General features: G+C 38.8%; 1 protein-coding gene across 15 annotated transcripts in view; it reads left to right on the top strand.

The window, feature by feature from the left end:
* The window catches only part of Esrrg (estrogen related receptor gamma), a 595,402-nt gene that overhangs the window by 403,972 nt on the left and 178,939 nt on the right, over nt 1–12,491 (top strand). For all 15 annotated transcript variants that reach the window (XM_078022829.1, XM_078022828.1, XM_078022826.1 and 12 more), the window contains one exon: nt 8,701–9,116. In XM_078022829.1, coding sequence (XP_077878955.1) covers nt 8,701–9,116 — 416 coding nt within the window. The remainder of the gene's footprint in view (nt 1–8,700; nt 9,117–12,491) is intronic.

Raw genomic sequence — 12,491 nt, 5'->3', positions numbered from 1 at the left:
AAATGTTTAAAAAGAGAGGACAGGAGAAGGATTCTTAGAATTAATAATCAGCTGCTGCACCCTTCCCCCCCCCCCCATGCTCTCCTACTTCAGCTGGACAACACCTGATACCAACAGAATATAATCATAACCCCTGCTGTCATAGATCACCAAGACTAGCAGCATTTGCATCCAGATGTTAACTGTTGCAGACTAAGCTATTAAGTTAAAAGTATAAATATAGTCAAACTGCTGTTGGACAGATGTGGTTTGATATCTCCAGTTGTACTGCAAATCTCCCTCAAATATGGAAATTTTCATATGTGCTTAAAGCATCCCTTTTCTTTTTTCCCCTTCCCAACAATGATTCCTTCTTAACAGTTAGATTTTCTCACCACTGTAATTCACCCAATTTCAGAGGAGGTCTTAGCGTCCTACTCCAAGTGAACTGGCCTAGCTCAGCGGAGGCAGCTGGTTTATGGGTAACTGTAATTGCTTTTGCAAAACATTTTCTTAATGAGTAAAGGGTGACATCGATATGGTGATCTCAATATCCTTACATCAACTCCTGATAGCATTCTTATTTCCTGTTGCAGTGTAGCAAACAGAATAGGAAAGGGAAATTCAGGCAGCCAAGACTTTCATTGACCTGGATTTGATTTGTGAACTCCATCACTGGAGTATGTGTGTAAAGCATCTATATTCGATTGTAATTTGTAAAGATCAGTGCATAGACTTTCTATGAGTTGAATGTCTGTTTATTTCTTCTCCAGTGAGATGCCGTGAGAAGGTCTTCATTTAGCTGTCAGTCCCCTGTTGTGTTGACTTCCCTTCAGTATACCCCTTGACTGCTTGAAGCCGGAATTGTCTGAACACAAGCTCACTTTATTGATCCATATTTCTGTTTGAAAGACCAGAGATTTGTAGAAGTAGGAGACTATTTCTTTCCTCTGGAAAGCTTACTGCAGAGGAGGTCTGCTCATGGCATAGTAAATCTCTAAGACCGAATAAATGTTACATTCAGCATATATCGTAAGCTTCATTTCGATGATTTATCTTATGCAGTTTTTTACCCTCCAAGAACCTTTTTTTTTTTTTTAAGCAATGTCCCCACCCGCTGCCCAGCACTGTTTCAGTCCACCCTGGGGATGGTGACCCAGTCATCACTAGGACATTTACTACCCAAGTAAGTTGACTGTAGGGCACGCTATTCTGAAGCCCTTCTGGCTTCTGAGGCTTTTGGTTCCCAGGAGAGTAACTTGTGTAGAGTAAGAAATATAACTAGGGATCAGAGATAAAATGCTTTTTTTCCCATCTGTTGTGCATCTGAGCTTCAGACTCGGCATTTCTTGAGATTTTCTTTTAAGATCTGTAGGTGTTGTATAGTTGGGCAGTTGTGAGGACATAGTTAATTAAGCTGCATTAGGGCAAATGTACACACTTGTTAAACACTTAATTTGCCTCAATAGTATTGATTACATGGCAGAAGTTTGTTTAAACTAAATGGTATTTCCCCCCTACTGTTACGGCGCTTGAATGCAATCTGTATAATAGCTAATAGCCATCATCAGTTAAATATCATGTTAGTTATAAAGTAATGTCATAAGAATTGATTTGGACTTGGCAGTGGAGGAGAGCGCTCCCTTCAAAGCCGATGTCGATGATTAGCCAGAGTTTTAAGCAGAATCATGGTTCATATAAACTGTGTATGTTTTATAGACTTGCAGCTACTCTATATTACATGAGTGCCCATTATATTAAAGAAAAGCTCAGACAGTTAATTATGCAAAACATCATGTATGCAATTACCTAGCATTATTATGCATTTAACAATTTTATTGATTTGCCAGTAGCTCACTTACTGTATTTAGAGCTATAAACAAGAGATGCTCACCCCCAGATTGAAATAGGTCCAAGAAAACCAGCTAAGGATAAATTACACTGCTAAGCGCCTCTGCATCAGATCGAATCCTTAAATACAGAAACTGTCAACAATCATAATGTGCAACACATTGTGATATCACGGGACCATTTCTTTTCCCATTAATAAAGTTTATCAACCAGGAAGCATAAGAAATCACCTGGCCGTAGAAATTGAAGCAACCACAGTTTTCTACATCTAAAATAGTCTGGGTAACTTAACAAGGCAATCAGCAGTGGCTTCTGGCCCCTAAGGCTTAGAGAAAATGGATGTCAGTGTTTCTGTGGCACTTCTAGCATTGACTACGTCACAACACCTTGTTAGCTTTGTACTCTCATTAGTGCATTTCTCTTGACATCTCTCTGGGCCTTCATTTCTGAAAATATTCTCTAAACTTCCTTTGCTTTAGGTATAAGAGCAAAAATCACTACATAGGCGTCTCTGGTAATCTCTCCATGTCTGATTGGGAGGTCAGCCATCCTGGAAAACCTGGGACAAAGGGGCTTTCGGTGCTTAGACCAGGATACCTGATGAACCTTATGTCAGAACAAAATTGAGTAAGAAAAACGTTTGTTGAATTCCAGGACCCTAAAAGCAGATAAGGTTTCTGTTGGTCTTTTTAAATAAGTGTTTAGTCATTAGGTGTAAAGTTCTAATTCATGGACAGGTTCCTTTCCATGACTGCCCAGACGTGAATTTAATGTCCCTTCTTTGTCCTTGTTCCCTTTCCTGGTGTAGTAGACAGGCCTTCACAGAGTTGGGAGTGCTTTCAGCTTAGATAGGAGCTCCAATGCATTTTTCAGGGGCCGGCCCCTTGTCTTCACACTGTGTATCCACCTCTCTTGTTAGCTGCTAAGCACCAGCTTGGGAAGCAGCTGTTTTCTTTCTCCTGCTCTTGATGGAGTAAACTGGAAAGAGTCTTTTGGACTAAAATGCACAAGTTATTTGTTCAAAATACCAAGAAGCAGCATTTACTGCGTGGTCGTAGATCCTGATGCAGAAATCTGTTCTATTCGATGGGCCTCAGTGTTTGTTAAAGAAGACCTTCAAATTATACATAAGTATGTGTGTGCCCATGTGTTTTTATCTTCCTGAGCGCATGGGTCAGGATTAACAATTCTTCTTTTACAATTAATGATCTCCTTCCATTAGGTTAACCAGGCAGACCTTAAGATATTTCTTATTAAAAGAAAAAATCCTTTCTCTTCCTTCCCCAACTAAGCCAGTGTACCTTAATGCAATGATGATATGTTAGACCCAGCAGTTGTCAAAGCATCGTATTACTGTGATGCCATAATGACACCCTGTCTCTGTAAAGTAGTCATGTTTTCTCAAATCACACGTTGCACGGTTGATTTCTGACATGACACTTCATTCGGTTGCCTTCCCTTTCTTCAGCATCGCCATTCTCTGACAATAGCAGCTGGTGCCCATTTTGTTACTAAGTGATTCACATTTTGCCACTTTAGGAGAGTGCAATTAGTTGAAGCAGGGGGGTGGGGGGGAGCTCATTGTAAAGTAGCATGCTTGAAGTTGTAACTCAGGCTGCCATGGGAGCTGCTGGGGTCATAGGCTCTGAAGCCTGTACTTCAGAGAGCTGTGGTGTGTTCTGAAGGTTTTTTTTTCCTAAAAGCATTAAAAACAAAACAACAACAAAAACCCTCTAGGATACTCCCGATTTTATATATATATATATATTTCTTAAATAGATATATATATTTCTTAAACAAAAATATTTAAATATTACATTTGGTCATTTCAGGAGGTAGAAAACCAACCAATCCCCTTAGATTCAGGAACCCTTAGATTCATTCCTGTGTTGGAACAGGTAGTCATTAGGGGCCAGACTCAATAACCTTCCTTTCCAGCCCTAAAATTCTATGATTCAGTGAGAGATGCTGTATTTTGTAAATGGACAGCTTTGCTGGCTTCCGTGTCCATGTACAAATGTGTTGGAAAAACATTTTTAGAGAATTTGGAATTTGTAATAATGAGATCTTTTCAGGACCTCCAGGATGACAAAGAAGCCAAAACGGTGACTGTTTTGGTTGACACCTATTTAGCTATGAACGTGTCTGTCATTGGAATAGGTCTAATAAATATTACAGAAGATTTTGCCTTAGGATAATAATCAGGAAGGTCTAAGATGACCTGCCACAAGTGTCAGATGAGACTTCTAAAGAGAATTTCATGCACTGTTAGTGGGGAACTACAAGTTTTGTGTGAAATTCAGTGGATGAAATAGAGTTGTTTAAAAACATTTTGAAGAAAGTGTTAAAAATATGATGTTATGAAATGTTGTCATATTAGTATAAACAAATAAAAAGCTTAAGTCCTTTCATTGAAATATCAACCACCCTGGACATCTACACATGTGTATGAAAATTCAAATTCATAGTCATTCATTCAAGCTCATACATTTACCTGAATCTAGGAGGAATCACTGAAAACAATCTGATACTTATAAATTGAATATTAGCTTACAGATTTTATTTTTTTTGCAGCAACTTAAATTAATTCTTATTATTTTTCTCACTTTCTCCCTCTATGCACATGCATACACAGTTAATTAACACTCAAGAATTATATTTATAAATAGCCTGGCCACTGAGAATCTTGATTTGCCCTATCTGTTGTATCTAACATCAAAGATAAATTTTATCTTTGTTTACCCGTAAGCAAGGTAAGGAAATGGGTTCCTCTATGGGGTGGGGGGACATGATCAGAATTGTTTGAGACCCTGTCATTAACTGTATTGAAATGCTGTTTACAACACTGAAATTTCAGGAAACTTTTAAATTTAGTTTGTTACATAGAAACCAAATGTTAAGCTTGTTTCATTTTGTTCTTGTATTTGTTTTTGTTTTGTGGTCCTGGGGATCGAACCCAAGTCTTCTGCAAGCTAAGGTCAATGCTCTATCTCAGAGCTACATCCCCATTCCCCTAATGGTATTCTTGACATAGTAGCTTCCCTGTCCTGTTTATCTTGGGGTATTAATTCATAAGCTTTTGGAAAGCAGTTCATCTTACTACTTTGTCCTTTTCATCATTCCTCTTAAGATAATAAAATAAAATAACCTGTACCAAGGCTTTAAAATAAATATTTCCCACATATTTCAACACGTGTTATTTCTATTCATAATTCTTAACTAAATTTAGATTTTTATTAATCCAATGTGACCTAAAATTTCTGCATTAACAGCACAATGTGGAATTGGGCTTATTCTCTTTGGCTACAGATAAAGCCATCATCTTGAAAATGGCTCTTTCTGACAAAAAGGTGTTCTTTTGAAATAAAGTCTTATTCACTACATTCCTCTTAGAGTTAATGTGAATTTTAGTGCCTCTAATTTTAGATTGAAGTGAAGTCTAGAATAAAACCCACCAGCTGACAATTGAATTTATAGATAGTTGTGAATATTTCAGGCTTGAATAATAGAGCTGTAGAATTTCAGAGACAGAGAGCGAGAGAATTAAGACTCGCTGTGGTTTTAGGTTATAATGCAATGGTGTCTAGGAAGTGTTCAGTGTAATAAGCTAAGTAGTAATTAGGAGACAACTGTGTTCTTTCAGGGATTGTGTTGAGGTGTAACTCCAGGCCATGGGAGTGTGACTCAATAAGGCAGACCTGCAGCCCCTGTGGTCTCCCCTTGGGCCCCTCTCCACTCATGGGTGAGTGGTAGATGAAATTGCTGAGAAATAAAAGCAGTAGATTTCTGTGTGCACCACCTCTACCCTTGCCTGTACTGCTTTTTTTTTTTTTTTTTTTTAATGATACTTCTGTTAAAAACTTAGTTGACATTAAGGCATTTTGGCTCTGGATTTTGGAGTCAGACACATGTTCAAATCCTACCTCTACTACTTCCTAGCTGCATGACATTTAGGAAATTTCTGAACATCTGAGGCTCAATGCCTGGCATATAAAAAAGCATTCGAATAGTGTTAACCCTATTAGTATTTCCACTGGGCAAAGGTATTAATTAAGGAAGCAGTTCATGTTGGAAAAGAACCATGAACAATTTAGAGCACAAATCTAGTTTGTTCACATTCATTTATAGCCAAAGTGGCCAGACCTCATTTAGAAGATATTTCCAGGATTCCTAGGACTTCCCTGGCAGTGACTCCTCCCAAATTGCCTTGTGTGCATCCAGGATGTTGTAAAGTATGGACTGAGATTTGGGGATGAGACAGCTGGCTGGAGAAACCCCATTTTTCTGAGACATAAACAGCATGCATTTGACACATTCACTTTGGGTGACTTAGCAAATAACTCTTCCATAAACAAAGAGGTAATTTCTGACCTTGTTCCTTAAACTGAGAGTTCTGTAGATTTTAGAAGTCCATGAGAAAAAGCCCAAGGGGGGAAAACCTGCGATAAAAATGATCACAGAAGGGACTGTGGATGTGGCTCAAGCCGTAGCGCGCTCGCCTGGCATGTGTGCGGCCTGGGTTTGATCCTTAGCACCACATACAAAGAGTTGTGTCCGCCGAAAACTTAAAAAAAAAAAAAAAAAAAAATATATATATATATATATATATATATAAAAGAACAGAATAGAGTTAAAAAAAATGATCATAGAAGATGCAGAAAAAGGGAAAAAGAACAGGGGACAGGGGACCTCGGAGTGTGTTTTGTTCTCAAACAACTCAAAGCAACTCCTCTTTGGGGAGAAAAAAAAAATTTTTTTTTTTTTTTTCCAACAGTGCCTTTCAGGCAGATGGTGAAAGAGTTAATTGTCATAGCTGTGAGAAATTCAGTGCCAGAGAGAGGAAAGGGGAGCAACCATGGTTTAGTAGCCTAATAACTTCTAACTCTAGTCTAAGATCATAATGTATGTGCGCGCAGTCTGGTAATTATAAGGTAATAAGTGAAGTGGTGGTATAAGAGCTCTAAATTAAAAGGAATTCACAGGCCTGCTGCAAGTCAGTGCCGACCCGCTTTCTTTCAAACGTTGACTTGAGGAAAGTGCTCAGCCCAGAGTGCAAGCAGGGAGACAAGGAGAGCGATCTATTAATTACAACACTCATTAACAGTGACGGCTACAAGGCAGCAGATGCAGAAAGGAGAGGACTCTGTTGTTGGGGTTGGCGAGGGGGATATTTTTTTCTTCTGCTAGCTCTGGGGAGGGAAGGACAGCCCAAGTGGGTGGGTGAAAACACGGAGATATTTTGGTGGCTTGCTTCTTCCTGTTTGCATTCTGCACATCCCCATATTGCTTGACTTGAGGGAGCAGAGCACAGTTTCCCAACTAACATGAATTTGGGTGGAAGCAATCCTGTCCTTAATGCTTTGCTCTTGAGACTCCCTGCGTGGAACAGTTAGGTGAACATTCCTGATAGAGAATTCCATCTTTCCCTTCATTTGAAAGAAGCAGAACAATGGGAGAAGGGAGACCTGGCAGATAGCATGAAATTTGTACAAAGAAAAAATATCATTAGATTTATAGTGAAAGAGATAATTGCATCCCTTTGGTTATACTGTGACTACTCCCCCAAATTCTAGTGAATGACCATTACACAGTGGGAATCCCATAAATCAGCTTTACACAGGGAAGCAATTATCTAAGTCCTTTCTCAACTGTCACCTCTTCTTTCTATGGTGGTCTCTCAGAAGGTTCTCAGAGGGCCTTGCTAAAAGGGGTTTTACCCTATGGCTAAGCGGAAAGACAATAAGACCAACCATATCTTTGCATTTAATTACCTTTTCAGAAATCCAATCACTTATGGGTTCCACAGAAGAAGATGAGTGATATGTTTCTTCTAGATAAGAGAAGTAGTTTGTCAGATTAGATGCTTCATCTTATTTCTTTCAGAAGATATGATGTTATTGGGGAAAAATGTACAGGGCGGAGTGGAGGTACCATTTCAAATCTCATATTTTCAGGACAAAAATTGATACAGTTCTACCCTTCTGAATGTGACGTATTAGATTTGTTGGACTCACAGGTTTACTGAAGGTACAAATGACTTTTACTAATTCATCTGTTACAATAAGGGCAAACCACACACAAAAAGACACAAATACATGCTCATACTTATTAATCAGTGCTCCTAAGTTTTGTGCACTTTAGGAAATAACCCTTAAATATTGGATAGAATTTCGTGCTTGATATCTTTATATGTTGTGAAATGGCTAGGAGATAGAGCAATTTATATAAGGAAGCAAAGCAATTGAGGATATATTCCTTATGTGTTTTAGTCAGATCAATAAAAGACACAGTTATGCTTATGGAAGCGTGCTGACAAACAGTAATTACAGAGCTAAGGATCATCTGTTCAGTCTTGAAAGACAGAAGTTTGATTCTGCTCATAATAAAATGGATGCGGAATGTACCAGAAGGTGGAAGGAAAGACTGGGTGAGGATAAATACAGTTTTAGAAATGATTTAGACTTTGCAAATCCCTACCTCTTCTACTGATAAATTTAGGATCTCGAGAGCTGATTTATATATTGACAGTGGTTCTCCAAGAGAAAGGTAAAATAAAAGCAATTGGACCCTTTAGAGCCTTTGTTTATGGCCTGTCTGTGCTCTCTGATGTAGCCCTGTCAGGCCCTTACACTGATTACCTTCTTGTAGAACAAGAGATATTGACTAGAGAATGAATGATGTGCATCTCCCAGCCCTCAGGAAGCACTCTCAAAGAACAATGTCTTTAACATGCAAAATTCTTCCTGTGGGTTTTTTTTTAAATCCTCTCAACTTTCCCTTACCTTTTTACCACCTCCTTATTTGTAACCCAGTTGGCCTCCATGTCTGACTCTCTCTCTCTCTCCCTCTTTCTCTCTCCCTCCATCTCAGGCTTCTCTGCAGAATGTCAAACAAAGATCGACACATTGATTCCAGCTGTTCGTCCTTCATCAAGACGGAACCCTCCAGCCCAGCCTCCCTGACGGACAGCGTCAACCACCACAGTCCTGGTGGCTCTTCAGACGCCAGCGGGAGCTACAGTTCCACCATGAATGGCCATCAGAACGGACTGGACTCGCCACCTCTCTACCCTTCCGCTCCTATCCTGGGAGGTAGCGGGCCTGTCAGGAAACTGTATGATGACTGCTCCAGCACCATTGTTGAAGACCCCCAGACCAAGTGCGAATACATGCTCAACTCGATGCCCAAGAGACTGTGTTTAGTGTGTGGTGACATCGCTTCTGGGTACCACTACGGGGTAGCGTCCTGTGAAGCCTGCAAGGCATTCTTCAAGAGGACAATTCAAGGTTAGTATTGGAGCTGCTAATACTATGCCTCTTTCCAACTTTGTGTGATATTTTTTCTCCCCTTCTTCTTCTTCTTTTTTTTCTTTTTTCTTTTTTTTTTTTTTGTACTAGGACTTGAACCCAGGGACATTTTACCACTGAGCTAAATCTCTAGGAGTTTTAAAATTTTTCTTTGGAGACAGGGTCTTGCTAAATTGCTGAGGGCCTCACTGAGTTGCTGAGGCTGGCCTCAAACTTGTGACCCTCCTGCCTCAGTCTTCGGAATCACTGGGCATGCACCACCACACCTGGCCCTAGTTATTTTTGCAAGTCCACTTGCATGGCATTATTTCTATCTTGAATAGAAAACAGAAATAGATTAAAATTGATCGTAGGGGATTTATAGAATAAACTCTCCCCAGATATGCTCCCTGTCCGTTAATTCTGCTTTCACGATTATACTCACATGATGCAAAGATAATGAGAACTGGGTGGAGTTTAAAAGAATGTAGCTACGATTAGAGTAACATGGGTCTGTGTAACTACTGAGAAAAAGCACATTAGATTAATAAGGCTTTTTATCCCTTTGATTCTTACACGTACATTGAAGTAATGAATACTTTAGTGTTTCTCAAACTTTACACATCAAAATCACCTGGCAATCTGGTTAAAATGCAGATTACTGGTCCCTATCCCCAGAGATTCTTGATTCATTAGATCTGGGTTGGGGGGCCTCAGAATTTTTACATTTCCAATAAATTTCCAGATGATGCTGTTCCAGCCAGGGACCACACATTGAGAACCACTGTTTTAGACATATTTAATCACCTCCTCATCTTCTTCCTTTCCCTGTAGCTATATTTGCATAAGAGACTTCTAAATTAAACCAATGAAATTTCATTGAATTATAAAATATACCTCCAACACATACAAGTGATGCATATCCAAACCTTTATAAATCACCGGGTTTATAAATAATGTTATTTCTCACAGAAAATATGGAAAAATATAACTAGTTTATATGCACTCCTTTTAAACTGGTAATCCACAAATATAGAACTCAGCTTACTTTCAGATCTACAGATACATTCTGACACAAAATTAGATTTTACTTTTTCAATCTCTTGTGATTACTTTTGAAGAAAATGGGAAAAGGAAAATAAAATCTTTTATTGAGATCCACAGCACCCAGAGATTCTGCTCAGTGGTTTACAGAACACATCCCTTTAAAAAAAAATTGATGCTGGGATTTAAACCCACACTTTAACACTGAGCTACACCCTGGCCTCCAAAATATATCTTCTTAACAACCAGTTGTGTGTGTGGGGGGGTGTGCTGTGGTTGTAGCTCAATGGTAGAGCTCTGCCTAACATGTAGGGTACTGGGTTCGATCCTCAGCACCACACACACGCACACACAAAAAAATAAAGAAATATATAATACATAAATAAATAAAGGTTTTGTGTCCATCTACAACTAAATTTTTTTTTTTTAAATACAACCAGTTGTGGACATAAAGACAATCTTCACTGATATCAGTATTCTCAAGCTTGTCAGCCCATTACTTCAATTTTTTCTTTTAAATACTGATGCCATGGCTTGTGCTTCCAAATTCTGAATGAATTGATCTTAGATGTGGCCAAGAAAAAGGAGGGATTTTTGAAAGCTTCCTAGGTGATACATAATGTAAAGTCAAGGTTGGGCTGGGATATAGCTCAATGGTAGATCACTTGCGTAGCATGTGTGGGTTCCCATGTTCAGTCCCCTTAAACACACACACACCACACCAAATGATAACAATAATGTATAATAATGTAAAGCCAAAGAGCTATTAGACTAGTGGGCATAGTGGAGCATGCCTGTAATCTCAGCTACTGGGGAGACTGAGGCAGAATTCAAAGTTCGAGGTCATCCTGGCAAAATTGGAGAGACCATGTCTCAAAATAAAATAAAAAAGTGTTGAGTATATAGCTCAGTAGTAGAGTACTTGCCTTGAATGCCCTAGGCCTTGGATTCCATCCTCATTCCTTCATAACCCTGGACTTAACAAAAGAAAAGAAACACTGCACCAGTGTGTTCTGTATTCTGTACCAATGGCCCTTAGTGTGGTGGCTTGACCAGCAGTATCAGCTTGCATTTTTTTTTTTAAAGAGAGAGTGAGAGAGGAGAGAGAGAGAGAAAGAATTTTTTTTAAAAGAGAGAGTGAGAGAGGAGAGAGAAAGAGAGAGAGAGAGAGAGATAATTTTTTTTTTTATATTTATTTTTTAGTTCTCAGTGGACACAACATCTTTGTTGGTATGTGGTGCTGAGGATCGAACCCGGGCCGCACGCATGCCAGGCGAGCGGGCTACCGCTTGAGCCACATCCCCAGCCCCTCAGCTTGCATTTTATTAGAAATGCAGATTCTTTGGCTTCATCCTGGGTTAATCAAACCAGAATCTCTGGTAGTAAACTCAGTGATCTGTACTTCACCAATCATGCCAAGGGGTTCTGATGGTCACTCCAGTAGGTGATCCACTGCCCTCCACGTTGCTGCTGATTTACTAGTGACATCTGAGCACTGTCAACTTTTGGTGCCTTTCTGAATATAACTAAAATTAGTCTATTTGGAACCTAAATAACTGCACAGTGTCCTGATTTTTATGTTGCAAAAGAGGAACTGTTTGTTAAACTCTAATGCTTATAAATATTTTAACAAAAGGTGATACTGGAACCCTTCATGTGCACTTACAATACTCCCAACTCTTTCCTTTTAAGAATGTCTGGCAGTTCAACTCTTTTCAGTAAGTTCTACTGAAGATTTTGACCACTGTCAGTAGTAAATAGGTTGCACTGGCTCCCCCTTGCTTTTTGTTTTGAGTGCTGAGGATCAGACCCACAGAGCTACCACTGACCTCTGCCCCTACCTGTCCCTTGCTTTTGTGTTGTTTATTGGATAGCATGCATGATCTGTGGTCAAGAACACAGTTTACTTCAAAAGCAAAATTTTTTAAGTCATTATAACCCTATATAATAGAATGACTGTTTCAACCTAATCTCTCCATAGCCTTTCATAATTTCACTGAAGAACTCAAAGTCAAGTGAGTGTGCACTAAAATGTTCTCTAAATATTTTAGTAGCAGTATTTTAATTTTTCTGACTCATTATTATCATATTTCATTAATATTTTCCTAGAAATTCTCATCCACTGGATCTTTATCTCCTTCTATAAATTTAAAGCTTTAATATCTGAGAAAAATTCCTGACAGTTTTCTTTTTTTTAATAGGTAAAGATCTAATTTTTGTCTTCAGAAAAGTTATATATGTTCACTTAAAAAAGCAAGTTAAGGCATTTTGTAGAAATGCAGCATAAAATATACACAAGATTTCAGATTCTTTAATAATCTTATTACTTAG

The sequence above is a fragment of the Ictidomys tridecemlineatus genome, chromosome 10 (genome assembly GCF_052094955.1).
Source record: "Ictidomys tridecemlineatus isolate mIctTri1 chromosome 10, mIctTri1.hap1, whole genome shotgun sequence".
Taxonomy (NCBI): domain Eukaryota; kingdom Metazoa; phylum Chordata; class Mammalia; order Rodentia; family Sciuridae; genus Ictidomys; species Ictidomys tridecemlineatus.
Note: the sequence above shows the minus strand (reverse complement) of the source record. Positions and strands in the feature narration are given on the sequence as shown.